The 18817-nt window shown below is 40.0% G+C and overlaps 1 protein-coding gene across 7 annotated transcripts in view; it reads left to right on the forward strand.

Moving 5' to 3' along the window:
* Nucleotides 1-571: 571 nt before the first annotated feature.
* Nucleotides 572-18817, forward strand: part of smoc1 (SPARC related modular calcium binding 1) — a 76900-nt gene continuing 58654 nt past the window's right edge. For all 7 annotated transcript variants that reach the window (XM_008293267.1, XM_008293269.1, XM_008293266.1 and 4 more), the window contains exon 1: nt 572-965. In XM_008293267.1, coding sequence (XP_008291489.1) covers nt 864-965 — 102 coding nt within the window. In that variant the 5' untranslated portion in view covers nt 572-863. The remainder of the gene's footprint in view (nt 966-18817) is intronic.

An 18817-nucleotide genomic window follows, 5' to 3' on the forward strand; every position in this document is an offset into this window, starting at 1 on the left:
TTTCTCTTCCACAAAATGAAGTTTACTCCTAAAAACCAGTTAAATTACTGCCAGTAATTAGGGATAAAGTGGCACCGACATCTGTTTTTTGCTTAATCAACCACTGAATCCTGATCCCACTAAAACACACACACACACTGAGGCCAAATCTACAAACACAGGCCGACCCCCTGCGGTGCTTGTGACAGCTATTGACTTTACTCAATAGATGTTTTCCATTGTAACCCAAGTACACAGGCTAAATGTCACGGCAGCAGGATACTCGGCTATTATAGAGCATTATACGTCTCTGAAAGGGGATGAGAACCTAAAATTTGACCTCACAATTGCTCAGCCATTGTCTCTGCTCTCAAAGACTGTTGATAATACACTGAGTGTCCCTGCAGCTGCTGCCTCTGCTGCTCCTCTCTCCTAACTGACCAAACCTCTGTGCAGAGTCAGGCTGGAGTTTAAAGTGGGCGTGGCCTCACCGCCTTCCCCGCCTGCTATTGGACAGCTGGAGTGTCAGTCAACGCTGCTGCTCCCTCCTGCGCTTTTAAATGAAGTTGCAATGGATACGGGCGCTACTCAACCTGTGGAAGCCGTGATGAACAGCTGATCCTCCCGCAGTGGATAAAAAACCAAATCACAATGGTCTCCGTCAAGTCGTGATTTCTCATCCCACGCGTGGCACTATGTGAATAGTTATCGGAGAAGTAGTCAAAAGGGAAATTATTAGAAGGAGAATAGTGTTTTTCTTTCTTTTGGAGTGAGTTATTTTTCTCCCACCAGTTTGGACCTGTTGGTCATCAGTGTGACAGACGGACACACTGTGCGCTCAGCCAACCTGCCGCTCGCTGCTCTGCGCTCACCGCCGCTCCATTATGTTATTGTCAAGTTTCATCCTTTTCACCTCCTCGTACTTTTTGGCGCCTCTGTTTCTCTGCTACCTGCCTCAAGTGTCGGCGCAGAAGCCAGGTTCACGGGTGAGTGCGTACCTGCTCACACTTCCACATCCTCCACCGCTTCACATAACTCCTCATGTTCGAGTGTGCCAAATTTTACGGTGCGTAATTTACCGGGTTTCACTTTTACGCACGAAAATGTCGTGCGTAATAGTTTGTTAAAGACGTAATTCACGATGTTAATCTGAGAAGACTTCAGGCAATCCTAAAATATTCCCGTGAGAAACCTTTATTAGATAAGATGGCAGCCTAAGTGTTATTGGAATTGTTGCGGTTTATTGTGCAATTCACATTTGTGAATCAACTTTTTGTACACAACAGATTTAAAACGTTTGATTAACGCTATAAGTCAAAAGTTGACATTAAATTCAAGGACTTTTTTTTTTTTTTTTTTTCACACATAACATGCTTTAGAGGTTACACAATTAAATCCCTCATTGATTATTGATGGTCTTGTCAAGTGAAGAAACAAGCTCCAGCTACCAGAGGCACACTGACAGATCTGAGGGTAATGTTTCAATTTCAAAAATGCAGATAGATCATTTAAATTATGCTTTAAACTGCTGCCAATGAGCTTTAAATGACTTTTAAAGGTGCATATTGTATTTATTTAGTGAAATTATACCTCTACACTGGACTACTGGACGACTTCTCCAGAAAAAAATGACTTTTTGTTCAATGATGGCTGTAATTCTGAGACTTGGTCCTAAAATCTTCACGTGAACTCACTAGCTGGGTTCCTTTAACATAGTTTAATGCACATTTTTAAGCACTGTGTTTGAGAAAGGTGATGGAAATTGGCAAAATTCAACAAAAAAAACTTCCTTAATGTTGCAAAAAAACACTTTTTTTTCATGTCTGCTTGAGATGGTTCTGGATGAATGTAAGAGGCAATGTACGTCACAGGAGATGGAAGCACCTTCGTTGAACATGATCTGACGTAACAAACATTTAATTCCCAAAAATTCACGTATTGCCGCATCTTTCACGGTCTTTGTTTTTAGACAGTATAAAATACAGCTGATATGAGCTGACATGAAAGAATAATTAGAACTTTCTCAACTGATAGCAATCACTGTAGATTTTTCTCTCATAGATGCCAAAGTTCTGTTTCTTTCTTCTTCAAGGTTTTTTAGCAGTTCTGAAGTAAGTTTTGCCTCCAGCTTCTTCTACTCTCTTTATTAGAGCCATGTTCAACATAGCCTTTACCGCCACCTTCTGATGAAACTACGCAGCCTTTACACAAACGAGATTTGCATTTTCTTTTTTTAAAAATCTATTGCGACATTACAAAAATTTGTTTCAAATTTTCTTGACAATTATGTGAAAACACGGCTACTAAGTGACGAAAGACAGAAACTCTTCATGTGTCTCCAGTCAGTTTAGTTTGCAAAACCTAAACCCACCAAAAATGCAAATTGTATACTTAGTGTTTGGACATGTTTACCGTGTGCAGTGTAAGACTTGATATAAGAATATTTCCAAGGATGCGTAATATAAACGAAGGTTCTCCTGTTGACTCTGACCAGCATCCCCGCTGCCGTCGCCTCCACTTTTCTAGGACAGATCTTTGTCACCGTCATGTCTCTTTTTTTTTTTCTGCTCCCACACACTGCTTTACTTGTTCCCTCCCTTGTTCAAGCTTCTTTACAAATACCCATGGCACTGTCCAGGCAGAGAGGGAAAGAAGTGATGCGAAGCGGAGGGGAACAACATTGTTTTAGTTCGCAGATGCACTGTAATATTTGTGGTCAGATGTGGGAAGATGACTCACGGGCGGGGGGTTGAATATGTAATACTCTCTCACATATTGGAGCTATTTCACAACGTCTTTGAACCCTCCCACTGTGCTCACCACTGCAAAACGGGAAGAGCCACGGCGGATTTATGCTTTGGCTCATCGCGTCTTATTAATTGTTTCCCTACTGGTCGAATAATGAGAGGATGTGTGTGCGGTTTCACTGCAAAACAAGTGCACACGCTGTTTGTTATTTTGCATGTTTTGGTGGCAGATTTAAGTGGCAGATCTCTCGGCTTATGCAACAAGTGCAGATGATGTTTAGGAGGTTAGAGGAAAGGTGATTTAATGGATTTTCTTCTGTCTTTCTGTTGGAACTTCTGCTCCTCTGCAGGCTGAGAAAGTCTGTTGTCTTCAGAAACCACACTGGGTAAACTCCAAACAACCCCCCTCTCTCAGAAATTACTTTCCTAAACAACTAAACTGCTTTCTCATTTACGTAAGGAGGTAGGAGAGAAGTCTGGAGGCACAAATCAGTAACAGGACTTTCACTCAAGAGAATGTAGATCGCGTCCTGTGTGGAGACTTTATTCTTTAACTTAAGTTTAGTTTTAACTCGTTGTTTGGTTTAGACACTACATGACTAGATTTAGATGATGGTTTAAGTTAAAATACACAAACCTTTTACAACATTCTTAAAGCTTCTCCTCCATTTTTTGGGTTATTAGTGTGACAAGTCCATCACCATCTAATATGTAATTGATTAGTTGCAAAGGAGCGACAGAAAAGTGATGAATTAAATGAGCTAATCTATATTAATTTAAACATATTTGGAGTCATTGTGTCACAAACAAACCTAATCTGGCAGAATGTCTGGGTTTCAATCCCTGATGAGACACAGATTTTATCAAAACCAAGCTCAGAGAGAGACACATCGTTTAGTTAAGTCTAGTTTACACTCGCTGTTTGGTTAGATTTAGGCTCTACATGGTTAAATTTAGGGACACTATTATGGTTTGGGTTAAAATATGAACCTGTTTGAAGCTTCTCCATTTTTTGGTTACTGGGGTGACGAGTCCCGGCAAGTTTAATATATGATTGATTGGCTGCAAAGGAGCAACAGAAAAGTGATAAGCAGCACAAGATATATTGATTAGAAATGTGTTTGTGATGATTATGTCGTAAACAAACAAAATCTGGCAGACAGCCTGTTCTGTTTCCCTAAAAATGTAACTCTAAATGCAGTTTAGTTCAATCCCGGACGAGCCCCCAGTTTTGTCACAACCGAGTTTGGAGGAGGGAGACACACCATGAATACATAAATGCAAAATTTATGACGTATAAGGAATGGTACTGTTAGGTACAGTAAAAAAAAAAAACTGAACAAATAAAAGGAAAAAACTAAAGCAAGAACCCTGCTTTAGTTATGCCCGGGTAGGTGAGTGAGAGATAGGGAGGGTGCCAACGATTTATAGGCTGAAAACATAGATTCCAGGTGTTCTTAGTCAGAACAGATGAACTCTGCTCCACTTACCAGACATCTAAAATGCAGGCAGATAGAAGAACCAAGCAGAACGGGGCAGGGGGTTTGGTAATGGGATCATAATTTGTGGGACTGATTGTAGAAATACAACATGGTCAATCTGAAAATAAGGCTTCTGAGCTAGAGAGGGAATAGAATGCTTTAACTTCATCTCCATCACATTAAACTCTCCCTGCATCCACTTCGCCCTCCTGGCATGGATTAAGGAGCCCACTCGGCCGGCTGCACACCCCCACTCGCGCCACATCGGATGCTTTAAACATTGCTCACAGCTGCCGCAATACCAGAATTCACACCCCCACTTTTCCACATTGATATCAGCGGTGAACGCCTGAGCTAATTTCACCGCATAGCACTGCTGCTTTCTCATTTCCCCGCCGGCTCCATGATGCAATAGGTGCAAAAATCTCTCAGAATGCAAGCAACTGGGAGACCAGCAGAGCTCAACTCCAACAGTTTGCTCAGATATCTTTTCTGCTCCCTCCTCATTCCTGAGAGCCACTTTGCTCTTTGTTGTTTTAGTAGTTTGTTAATCGGCCGGCGGGAGGACAGAACCCCTCTGAGGATAAGGATGTGTTGTAAGATGGCAGTACAAACACAGTCTCTGAACTGTACGGCAAAGACACAGGCTGCGTTATTTACTTAGATTAAAAGGCAGTGCAAGAAAAAAAACGGACTCATGATCTCACTGAAAAAACGCTTTTTTATGTTGCAAACTTTGGTTACAGTCTCAAGAGGATTAAAGGTCACAACAAATTGCCTCTCTTAATGAGTGATATTTTAATGTTTTTTAAACCTCAGAACCAGGAATGATCAATCTAATGAGGCAGGTGGTCGGCAGGCACCTTTTCTTCAAACATTCATTTTCGAAGAAATCAGTTTCCCTGAGGGGGGGATGTATTCAGAAATTACAGCTAGCAAATGAGGATGGCTTTCCCGCGTATCCTTAATCCCCCTCCATCAAATTAACCTGTTGGTTCCAGAGTCGGTGCTGCTACGAACCGGCATACTTTGGTGACAGCATCAGTAAGGACTCGTAAACCCGCTGAAGAACAAACAAACAGCGAAGCCCGAGCGGCGGAGCGGCCAAGACTGCATACCTTCAGCTTGGGAAAGCAGAGCCGCGGCTCAAAAGCAGGAAAGACTCTTTTATTGGTGTGAGGTAGATCACAGTGCAGGTGTGACTGGGCTGCATGTGTGTGTGCTGATGCATGTAACGTGTGCTGCAGGTGCTTGTATCTTAATTATCCTTACAATGCACAACAGAAAGGAGCTCAGGGCTCTTTTTAAAAGTGTAACAGATAAGTTGAAACATGCATCAGCGGTTTATCATACAGCCCAGTTCATAAATAGTGCATCAGGTTTTGGAATCTCATGGAAGAGAAATCATAAATGCATTTCACTGCGCGTTACACTGTGTACACTTGTGTTTGTGACTGATAAAAGTCTTGAATTTTGAATCCAGAATCATAAAGGAGCAGAGTTTTAACTGGACAGTCGCTGCAGAATTCAAGGTCCGACTACAGTGAAAGAACGTATATCACTTTCTGAGGAAAAAGAAGCAACAAGTTCACATCTGTTATCTGGTGCTTCGCCAAAAAGAAGAAAAGTGAGAGATCAGAAACTTAGCGGGAAGCAGATGAGGCAGATTTAGAGCAAATGGGTACGCCACACATGTTAATACTGAAATACTTCACATTTATAGGATAGAGTTGATTAGATTAACGAAAGGTTTGCCTTTTCCCTGACTAGTTAACTACTCGGTGCTCAGTCTGACTCACTGGACATTAAATGTGGGTAGAAACCCGCCGTCGGCCTCTTATTTCAGGCGGCTTTCTTCCCTCCTTTCACTATCTGCATGTAACCGATTTGAAAATCGACTTTAATACAGGAAACAACCACCTGGGCTGCAACCTTCCGCACTAAAGAATGTCAAGTTTTGCAGAGGATTTGGATCGTGCATAAAGCAGGCCTCCTAGGTTTTTTTTGGTGGATTACCCATTTTATTGACAGTACTTTTCTATCACAAGTTATTTTTGCAGAAAGCCAGCATAAAAAGACAAAATATGAGAACAATAAGACAAGCTGAGGGGGCTCAGAAACAAAGAGGTATCGACAACTGAAACAACTGAGGTTGAAAAAATCCAGACTTTTAATCCCCTGTATGGGTGAAACACCTTCTGAACCTGACAGGTTTTTGTTGTTTCTTTTTGCTTCTGGCACATTTTTACTCACTGTAAGCTCATTTTTGCTGCAATATAAAGGAATTTACACATTTTTAATGTCATAAATCATAAAAAAGACAAAAAATAGAGTTCAATTTCTTAGATTTTTTTCTTTACAAAAATTGTAAAACAACTGAAATCAAAATTTACAGCATTTTGTTACTAATATTGAAAAAACAAGGGCTCCACATACTAAGAATAGGTTATATTACTCAGCCTAACGTTTACAAATTCAACGTTTTCCACACTACAGTGTACACAAACTTTAGAAAGATGTTTCACCATGTTGAATAAATCTTATATAACAACTTGCATACCTTGTATACCTTTTTTGAGATATGCTGCATTTATTTTATTGATCAGATATTTAACTCTGAATATTCCTTATCACTTGGTTTAAACACTGCCGGAAAAGTCTACAGATTTTGGTCACATGACTGTTGATTGCAGCTGAGTCCATCATGGCGTATTAGTTGCGCTGAGGAGCACTGGATTCTACTTTATTTTTTCAAGAATCTGCTGCATAGAGTTTATTTTGTGACACATAGAATAACGAAATTTTAATGAAATATCCCAATTTTAGGTTTTGTTTTGACTGTTTTGATATGTTCACAGAACATCAGAAAGCTGAAAATCTGGTGATTCTCTCTGTTATTACAGTTTCTGGCTCTGATAAATGGTGCAGTTTTGGCTTTATTTATTTATTTATTTTTTAAAACTTGCTGGTGGGTTTTGGTGTTCAGAGGGTCAAATCTCTCATCTTTCAAACTCCCAGTGTGTAATGCAGCTTTTTCTACAATTTAAGCAGTCAGATTTCAGTCAAGTATATTGGTGGAGTGCCATTCCTGTTTCATTACTTCACCTTATAGGGCTTTAGGTTATTTATATGAAATTCCATCGAGCTGAAGTTTTCATCCGAAGCATCTCGTGAACCTGTCAGCTCAGTGGTGTTGTTTTCTATCAGCAACAAACAGGCTGAATAAAACCAAGATGAAGAAATCCAACAAATGCACTGGACTTTTGGGGAATCCTAACTATTCCTGCAATGTGCTGGCAATGTGTTTGTCAGTATTTGGGACAGCTGTTCAAATGAGAGCTCTCCAGAACAATCTTGATATAGTAAAGGATAAAAGTGAGAACACACAGAAGTGAGTTACACGAAGAAAAGTCGATGATAAAAGGCTCACAACAAGCATAACATCTGGCTTTAATGAGGAAGATTTCTCACAAATCACCTCCAAAAGGGTAAAGCAAACCTAAACTGAATATTCTTCTGATTGTGTCGTAACAAAATATCATGTTGGCTTGTTTGTCACTGGTGGTTTTCCAAAAGAAGCTGAGTACAATACATTGGAAACAATCTCCTCACCGACAGCAGAATTATGCACATGTTTAGTGAAGTTGTGCAAAGGAACAACAACTTTAATTTAATTTAAAAAGCTGCCACAAAGGAATTTATAGAAAAAGAGAAGAAGTGGACAAAAACAGGAAATTAACTGTGTGATATTTCAAACTACAGACGTTAAACTGTCATGTTGGAGCGCGGTTAAGTGAAGACACATATATATTCTTAGGAATTATATAGAATATGGTCGACATTAACCACTGGACCACTGAGATACGTATGAATACGAGCTGTGAAGAATCACAGATGTTCAGTGCACGTTTCTCCGTTTAGTCTTTATGGGAAAAAAAACATTCCTGGCAATGCGATAAGGTCATAGTTTGGCGTCAATGTCTTCTGCGAGGACAAGTCATGAAGAACAAACCTTTTAGATTAACTTTGTCCTGCATGTTTGTTCAGCAGCAGTTTCTCATTAAGGGAAAAGTGGTGATAGAGCTCGTTGGGCTTTTAGTTTCTTCAGTTGTGTGGTGCTGAGATTTTACTGGTGCTGATGAACATGATGGAAAACAGGGAATTCATAAGGATTCTTCCTCTGGGGAGCATGAATGTCTCATTACACAATATTGTGTTGACACATGGAAATAATGTTGTAATGATGCTCACAGAATGACTTAACTCTGCTACTTTGTGTCCTCTGGGGACCATGAATAATGACAGGAACATTCATTGCAATCCCACCATAAGATTTTTGATGTTTCGTGCATTTAGTAAACATTTTGCTTCCTCTGCCAGTAGGTGTATGTGAACACTACAGTCAGTAAAACAATTATACATTCCATTAGGGACCAACTACATCCAAGTCATTCAGTGTCCCACCATCATGGTTGTGATATTTCAAGATTCTAGATGATCTTTTCTGCACAATACCAATACTTTATGGTGAGATACATGTGAAAACAGAACAATTTCATAATAGGAAATATTTTTGTTCCTTAATATTATGGTGAATACAGAAAATGTGCAACTATTACCATATCAAACAACTGAAGATCTGGATAGATGAGACTGCTCTGAAAACAACAACACCCCTCATGTAGGGTTAACCCTCTTAATGACCAAGACAAGAGCTAAAAAAGTAAAGGTAGTGACCCTGATGAAACCTAAGGTGGTTCCAGTGGTGTTTTATGAAAGTCTTAAATGAATGTATGGTTTATGTTTTTAGATTTTTTCCTTCAATAGATGTTGAAACATCACCTGATGGTGAAACTACAGGACACCAAAGTACTACGATTAATCCTCGCTGGACCCATTATAAATGATAAATATCAGATTAACCTCATTGAAATCACCTCGTTTGCTTAAGTTTTTCACATGTTTAACTAAAGAAAAACATTTATCCTTCATCGCTGATAGACGATTTCTCAGGATGTGTTACTAATCAGATAGTCACTTAAGTTTGTTTATTTTATCGCGAATCAGTTCAAAAACATAACAAACCAAAAGGAAAACAGATAGAAAATCAGTAAAATCCGCTAATCGTCCAGGCTGATGATCAGTCGACACACAGCCGCCACGAAATTAACATTTTGGGGTTTAGTGAAACCACGTGCTGAATGAACTTTGACTGAGTTTTGTACAGACTGACTTTATTCAGATTCTAGGAGAAATGTCATGACATCTGATAAATGGATCACCGAATAATTTGGTGCAAACATTTGTGGTCTTTATACATTTTGGAGAAAGCCTGGTTCTTCAGATCTAAATTTCAGTTTACCTCGATTTATCTGCCTAACAGCTTTGTTTTCCTCTGTAATTGGATGCAGACTCCTTGGCCAGCAAAATACTTCACACATTTGCAAATATGCAAGAGAACGAGTGGATGTAAATTTTATCATCTACTGTTTATCCTTCTGCATGCAACCCAAGATGTGTGTTCACTACGCTATAAGTACATGTAGAATACACAGAATTCGTTCAAGTGCTAACTTATGGAACTTGTTCTTCAATAATAACAACTACGCATCAGTAAGACACAAGGAGAAATTAAATGTAAAACGAAAGCTATATGCAAAACCTGTCTCTTGTGTTTCTGGGTTGTTGATGATCATTCTGTGAAGTTTTTAACACAGTTCAAAAGAACAAGACAAGTTGGGGGGAAATGGGACAAACTAAAACCCCAAATAACTCCTGAACTCCACGAACTGTCAACAAACTTTAACTCTAAAACTCTCGGGTTCACCAGTCTCACGTGACCTCGGCTCCGCTTACGTCTCATTGGACACTAACAGATGTCTCTAAGGGTGACTCCACCAGTGACCAATCAAATTGCTTGCATATGTTGATTCCCTCTGATGACCGCGTGATCAGCAAACGCATTTCATGCTCAATTTCGGTTCTTTCTAATCAGCGTAATGAAAAGCAGCCAGAGTCCGGCTCCGTGAATCAGGCCGGTGAGCTCCACTCATGGATCACCGCTGCTTCACTCAACCTTCTCCGTTCTGCTGCAGATCCTCCTGATAGCTGTGGCTTGTGGGGTGTGTTTGCATTTATGTAATTGTCTCGTCCACTATGGGAACTCGCTGGATGTAAATTTAGCGTTTCTGACATGCACAGGCTCTCGTTCAGGAGGACGACTGCTCTCCGTAATCCTTCAGATTATCAGGCGGCAGGGACACTTCCTCTTCGCTATCAAACCGGCTCGGCAGATTACTTTATGGTCTGCCTCATATTTAAGGCTCCTTTGATTTGGGTGGGTGTGTGGTCTCAGCTCAACTGTGCAACCTGGAGTCTAATGCAATGTGTGATGGTCACACACAGGCTTTTCCACCTCCGCAGTTCCTGGGAACAGCAGAGCGAGTCGACTGTTCTGCAGCCAGGACGCAGCATTAGTGACAAACAAGGAATGTTGTTAATCTGATTTAGAGCCATTTCCGAAAAGGAGGGACACGTCTCTCCCACCCCCTCCCCTCTTATTCAAACTTTGATTTAGATTTCTTCACACCACTTCAAAAGAAAAATAAGGAAGTCGTCCCACTCATTAATCCTGCGTTTATCTCCTGACCATCATCATGAGGAAATCTGATTTCAGCAAGGCGTGAAATTGTCGACTCTTTATCTGCTCTGTTGAATTGTGTGTAAGGGCATCTATCATTTATACTTTAATATTAACAACAGATCAAATGACTAACGTGTACTATGAAAGGAGCTGCTCAGACACTCCCACAGAACTGTCATCCAACGTCTTCATATTTGTGTTAATGGTGAAGTTGTTTGCTTTCTGACCTTTACTCACTCGACTATTTTGTTTCAGTCTCACACAGACAGAGACAGAATTTTTTAGTTTTTTACATTTTTTTTGCATGTCTTGATTTCTTTGTAGATTCAGCTCAGTGGGAGAGATGAAAGGAAACAAAAAAATAATTACTTTCAGTATTACACACTATGCCCTTCTCTACAAAGCCTTACAAAAGCTTTACAAATTACGTGTAACAGTACAAACGGTAGGATTTTCCACGAGAAAGGCTGTAAAACTGAAGATGCTTATGTTTTTTAGGGGCTTTTCTTGGGGCAGGAACTACACTTAGTGTTTACATGGATGCATGTTGAACAAAAAACACAATATTACCCTGAACATTACTCAGAAGTTTTGGCTTAACCCAATAATGCTGTTGAGTAAACGAAAGAGAACGTGACAGTTAAATAGTGAGCGAAAACAACCGGGAACAGCAGATACATAGATAGAACAGCAAAGAACCACAAAAAACAGACAAAAAACTGACTGAAAATGACAGAAAACAACATCTGAAAACAGAAAACAGTGACTGAAAATGACAGAATACGAAAAAAACAGCAAGCGAAAACCACAGAAAGCAACAGAAGGCAGCAGCTGAAGATGAAATAAAAGTGTGACAGAAAATGACAGAAAGCAGTGATGGTAAAAGACAGAAAATGGTGACTGAATACGGAAACAACAGAAAAAGCAGAACAGTGACTGAAAACAACAACAAAACAGAAAGCAGCAACTGAAAATGACAGAAAACAGCAACAGTGACGACAGAAAACAGCAACTAAAACAACAAAAACAGTGACAAAAAATGACAGAATACGACAAAACAGCAAGTGAAAACGACAGAGAGCAACAGAAGGCAGCAACTAAAATTGAAGTGAAAGAGCGACAGAAAATGACAGAAAGCAGCGATGGAAAAAGACAGAAAATGGTGACTGAATGCAGCGACTGAAAAAAACAGAAGAAGCAAAACAGTGACTAAAAACAGCAGAAAAAACAGAAGGCAACAACTACAAGCAACAGAAAACAGCATTAAATGGTGCCTGAAAACAACAGAAAAAACAACAGTGACTGAAAAACATTTGTATGAATTCATCTTAAAACAAAGCAAATGAGAGTGAATGTGACAGATGAACTGTCCCACTGGTTTGCTGGTGAAGCGACAGAAACTTGTGAGTCACATGATGCGGACACGAACCAAAATGAGCCAACAAGAAAAACATCTCACAATATTACAGCCTTTAATGTGAAACTAGCACGTTTTTGGATTGTGGACCAACGTATCTGTTCCACATTTTATTCTGAGACTGTGTTGCATTAAGATTAAAGTATAAAGGACCTGGATGTAGAGGAGCGACGACAGCGTGACGCTTGAAGCCGAACCCTTCCTCCTGCCGTCAGACGCTCACCCACTTCGCACCTCCTTCACTTCATAACATGCTAGAATTGTGTCTTAAGGCTTCCAAAGCGCTACTTTGAAACCTTTAAATTGCTGGTTTCTTTTTTTTTCTTTCTTTTTTTATAAGACAAAACCCAATTAGAAAATTTAAAGGGAACGAGAGGAAGGGCGTAGCTTCTCGTGCATTCCTTTTATTCCCTGTGCTGCTTTTTGTAACACGGTTAAGTAAAGCGTGTTGATTTGAACAGCATGAGGGATGGCATCCGCTTTATAGATTTCCTGAAATGCTAATTATCGGACAAAAGTGATTACCTCGGCCCGTTAAAAGCACCACAACAGTACGCAATTAGCCCCGACTCTGGTGGACAACTTTCATTGGCTTGTTACCTCTGTGGTTGGCTCACTTTTATCCTCCTTTTTCCTCTTCTGGACTGATCCACTTGCTGGCTAGTGGGGCTAAAGCCCAAAACACCTGATGATTAATGGTACAGGGATGCATGTATGTGCGTCTGTATGTTTGCGTCGGTGTTCTTGCACTGTTTGTTGTTGGGATAATGAGCCCATCACACGTTAGCGCGGAGCTGGCACACAGAGCTCCCACTGTAGTGAATCCATCTGCTCATGCACGAGGCTAAGAAACAGTGATGTCATTCATGTCAAGGTGCACGCTGCCGTCAGCTAAACGGAACAGACAGTTTTTCCAGCGTGCAGCATCTGATTTAACTATCCCCGGTGATATCAAGTCGAGGGAAAGAGCTCGAGTCAGCCCTTGTCAGAGTAAAGTGGAGAAGGCAGTCGCTGCAAAGGGCATTTCCAAGATTTCTGAGATTTTTGACTACTATAAGTTTCAATCAGGAGGAAAAACTGGCAAAATTTGGAACCCTGCGCTCTGTAATTACAACCACATTGCAGCCTGTATTTGTATTATGCTGCCTCAAGTTCAACATGAGTTACACAAGCCAAATTCCCAAAATATTTTTTTTTGCTGTGTATGAATATGAGCACTTCGCAAGTTTGGAAACACCAGTTAACTCTTCAGAGACAGTTTTAACCCTCTGAACCCCAGAACCTGCCAATATGTTGGTAAGATATGTATTCTTTAACAAAACAAAACAAAAAAATAACCAAATTACATCATTTATCAGAGCAAGAGACTGTAAAAACAGAGAATTATTTGGTTTTCATCTTACTGGCAGTCTTTCAAAGTGTCATATGGAACGTACGGTGCAATCAGGAAAAACTATCTGAGCTTAAAATTGTAACATCCTTAAAAAATAATGATCTGCACTTCTAAGCAAAACCTACAAGCCATTAGTGACTCATCTATGTCCAACAGCCAGGTGACAAAAATTCAGGGACTTTTCAGGTGCTGCGTTTTGTATACAGAGAAGATATTGAGAGCAAAATAAATGCAGCATGGCTCAAAAACCAGAGTACAGAGCAGCCAGTGTTTGGAAAATACATTCAGCATGGTGAAACATCTTTCTATTTGTCTACAGTATGAGGAGCATTTTTATTGTCATTGGTAACTAGGGATGTCCCATAATATCGGACAAACCCGGTATTGGCATAAAAATTTAATATCTGTCAATATCATTATCGTTTTTTGTTTTTTTTTGGCCTATAATGAAAACTGATAAAATAATTCCTGGATTTCGTCGGCATGTACCGGCGCGCACAAATGACAACGTAATCAAACAGCATTGTGAAGCGTGTAAACAAGTGTGGCTGCAGTAACAAACATATATCAATATTGGTTGATATCGGAATCGAAAATTGAGAGTTGGACAATATCAGCATATCGGATAGTGGCGAAAAAGCCAATATTGGACATCCCTATTGGTAACGTCAGTGGGCATTTGGAGAAATGTTGCACATATTGATTGTTAGTGTGTAGGTTTAAAAAACAAAATTTATGGCATCATACCGATGATATACCACACAGAGGACTTTTTGAGTTTCCTCTACTTCCATCCATGGTCTCCACAGAGGTGCAGGACTTTATAGTGCAGTGAAAAATGAGGCAACGGTGAGCAAAAATGAGACAGGAGCAGAACCTGCCTGAGATTCAGAGTGTTTAACAGCCATATTACCTCTGTGACGTGACAAACAACTCTCCAAAAATTGTTAACAAAGCAAAAACTGCGGCAAAATACAGATCAAATTTGATCTTATTCATGCTAAATCACTCTAAAATGTCCTTTTTTGACTTTTTAGGGATCCAAGCTCTTTCTACTGAAGTTATTCAGAGACAGAAACTCAACCCAAACTATGCGTTTTCAATTTTAAACAGCAATTTAGGTCAGTTTTAGAAAACATCAACATTCTAATGCCCCTAAAATAAAATGCAGTCATGTACACTGAGCGTGGGGATGCTGGTGTAAACACGAAGCAGGAGGTTGGCTGCTGAGTTGCAGAAAACGCGACAGAGGAAAACCGCAATGGTGAAAAGTAAAACCACAGATTTCTTTGACTGCACAACAGCTGCTGTGGAGACGACAAGGTCAGCAACACCTGTGATCCATTATGCATCTCCAATCTTTGTTTTCGTCCGGAAAACGGTCACTTGACAGCGAATCGGGGAACAACGTGTATCGATAGTTACAACTGAATCAGAAGGCAAACGTGGACAAGGTCAAGAGTGTTTTGAGAATCGTTTTAGGGGTTTAAAAACACCAGAGTGGTCGGACTCTCATTCTAGAAGTAGCAAAAAACACATAAGTGTAGATGCAGAATCAGCGCATTGACAGTTACATTTTCAAACCGATTAAATGAACCGCTGCGGGCGTGGACCGGTGTCGATGTTTCTGAGCTTTAGCAGTGACAGCCAGTTGTTTCCAAACACAACATCGGCTTCAAGTACAACATCTCTCTTACTGGAAGGCCTGGCTGCAGGTCTGAAACCTTATCTCTCCTGGCAGCTCATAAACCTCATTCAACTTCCACTCAAAAGTTCAATTTTTTTTATTTTTTTAATGCAATCTCCCACATGATAGAAAGAAATACACAAACACACCACGACTCATTGTTGCAGCCGCTCATTAAAGCCACCACAGCTATGCTCGCGAACATCACCGGAGAAGCTCACCAGTGGAGCTGCAAGTTTGAGCTCCCAAATCGTGAAGAAATCAGATTTTTAAAAGCAGGCTGCAGCGTTTCAGACTCAGAGCTTACACCGTAGATGTTTGAGGTGTATTTAATGACAGCTGCATTTATAAATGCTGCTACAAAACACTGAACAAGCATCTAAAATAACCAAGAAACTAGAAAAACAACCAGCGTTGCTACAGCTCCTCTTCATTCAGCTTTGTGCTGCTGTTGGTAGCATTTATCTGTGAAAACTGCAGGATGCTCCAGAAATATCAAGTTAAAAGAGCCTGAACCTTTGTGTTCTATGACAGTGAACACAACACACACACATTTTAAGGAACTATTTTGCGTATAGAGGCACGTTACAGCTGATTACAGGAACTTCACTGCCCTTTTAGCAACACTTTTCTGTGATGCTGCTACTTGAGAATCACTAGTCTACAGCAGCGTCTTCCTTAAAGGCAGTCAGGATGTGGGTGGACACGTTTAAAAAAACATACTAATTATATACATTTTTATGATTATTAATATCAATACCCCAAAAAACATCTTGCATGAAAAATGTTGCTTAAACTAAACGCGTCAACACCAGAATTTGTTTTTTTTTGTCAAATTCAGTGACTATCTCCTTACAATCTGCTCACAGTCTGCTCTATGTGTGCACTGTACACAGCCCTGACTCTGCAAATGTAAAACAAAGTCATTCAGATGGATTCTCTCAACACTATTCCAGCAGGTCTGGTGCACATTTGTGTTTCTGCACAGGACAAAGGTACAGACAAACCAAAAGGTCGGCAGTGATAAAAGCTATGAAGTATAAATGATTTGGAGTCAACTCGCTAAAATTCAAATCACCACCGGTACTGTTGTTGTCCTTTAAAGGGTAAACGCCACTAAATGTATGCATCACAATATGTGTAGAGGTCTTGCAGAGCGTGACTTGGTACCTCCTTAAAGAGCTGTGTACAGCAACAGATGTCCTCAAGTCACCTGTGTGCACGTACACAAGTGATGTAACTTTCTCCCCAAGTCTGAGAGAATCTGCGCAATTTGTGTCCCTGCAAAATATGAATCTTTGTCAGCAGCGTGCACACTTGGAGTGTGTGGACACCAATTTACTGTCCTGGAGTCGTCCGAATTCACTCCAAGTGGACGACAAAGAAGTATAATAACAACAATTACACACCCGTGGTGTCTGCGTGCGCGTCTGCAGGCAAATGTAATGAAGGCCTTACGGGTAACGCAGGTGCCAGCTTTGGAGGAAAAATGCAAAGAATAAAACAGTCTTTTTCTGCTGCGTAAGTTCCAATTCTTTGTTTCTGAACTGGTCAGCTTTAGTACAGCTGTGCTACAAGAAGGCTCCAGCTTATTAGTGACGTACTTGTTAAGACACATACAGGATGTGAGAGTAAAAGCTGAATAAATTTGATTCCAGGAACTTTACATTATTTGCAGCCCTGCTTTATTCCTGTCCCCAACAAACCTTTGTGCATCTGGGATGTATGTTAGGTGGGAAGGTGTTGACCAAAATCAGCTTTGACAGTCATCTGGTCCTATAAAAATCACCCAAATTTCAGTTCTGTCAGAACTAGAAACGGCAAAAACAGAGAGAATTGTTTGATTTTTATCTTTTGTCAGACGGTCTTTGAACTGATCATGTTTGACGTTCAGTTCAGTGGGAAAATGATCCAAATCTAGGCTTAAAGAATTCATATTCATCAAAATAATGAAATATTCATATTTCATCAAAACCTTAAATCACATGAAAATGCCAAAAATAAATCATTTGAATCAATCAAACTCTGTTGTAAAGAAAAAAAATTCTGCATTCCTCCACACAACTGAGAAGCCATTGTGACTCAGCTGGGACTGACAGCAAACAATTCTGGGACTTCTCGGCTGAACTGCAGGCTGTGTAGAGGGAAGTATGGAAACAAATTAAAAATGTAAAATGTATATGGTATGTCAATTCAAATCAATTTGTTGTCATTTTGCTGCACATACACAGTAGTACAGGCAAGATGAGAAAGTGTTTCTTCAGAAGAAGTGGAGCCACTTAAAAAAACAATTAAAAAAAAAAAAAAAATATTCAGTAGCAGTAACACATGAGGACGTTCAGAAAACGTACCGGTTGCCTCCAGGTTTGTTTTTTTTTTCCCCCCCAATTTTTGTAAAATATATAATCAAAGAAATTCTGCTTTTTTTTTTTCCTTTTTAAAAAAAATCTAATTTATGGCATTATAACTGTGTCATTCTGCACTGAAGACATTTAGAGTTCTCTCTACCTCTAGCCATGGTTTCACTGTTTCCATTCTGGTTAAACTGAACTCTAGCGAGGCTGTTATCCACTAAAGCAGCAGCATAACAGAGGTGAAAATAGGATCAACTGTCTATATTGTTATATGACAGTTTTATTGCTCCAAATCTGTCTAAAGAAATGCGTTCGACTCTACACACATGAAGCCAGTTGGAAAGTTCAACCTCGTGACATTTACTGTAGCAGACGTAGACTTGTTTATTTACTACCTAGATTCACGCAGCTGCATTTTCCCCCCGTCAGGCCTTTAAGTATGCATGTATAAAAATCATTATTTTCTAATCATATTCTCTCTTCTTGTTCCACTGCTGAGGGTCGAGCTGGAACAGATTCCCTGCCAATGACGGTAAAAAAAAAAAAAAAAAAAAGGCCATTTTGCTAATGCTGTAATGGTTGCACAATGGGGGTTGCATTTCACTTATTTTATGAGTTGTGGAGAGCGAGCTCAGGGATCTGTGTTCTTCTGGCTTAGATGAGTACGTGTGTGTGTGTGTGCTGAGGGAATTTGGCTTGTTAAATGTGAGAATCTCAAAGCTCACTGTTTCCCGGTCGAGATATCAAACCGTCGTTGGCCTCCCACTGGTGTTTTACCTTCAGCTAATCTTTGACTTCATCTCTTTGGTGGGCCTTCAGGAGTCCATTAAAGATAAAAAAAATAAATAAATATGCATTTCTTCTCTTCGGAAATGAAAGAAAGGACCTCTGAGGGGTCGTTAAAGTGAGATTATCCCCTCAGGGAAGCATTCAATCGTTTGTTATGTTGTTTGGCGCTTGCGAGCAAGGAAGTACGTACAGGTTTCTCCCTGCAGGTTAAAGTAATTAACGCTATTTTGAGAAATTTCTCAGCAGATCCAGTAATAGCTCCTGTTACATGTTAGTCCGTTTAATTTAGATGTGCTTGTTTGGTTTTGATTATCGGGTGGGTCTCAG

The sequence above is a fragment of the Stegastes partitus genome, unplaced genomic scaffold, assembly GCF_000690725.1.
Source record: "Stegastes partitus isolate 25-593 unplaced genomic scaffold, Stegastes_partitus-1.0.2 Scaffold867, whole genome shotgun sequence".
NCBI classification, from domain to species: Eukaryota; Metazoa; Chordata; class Actinopteri; family Pomacentridae; genus Stegastes; species Stegastes partitus.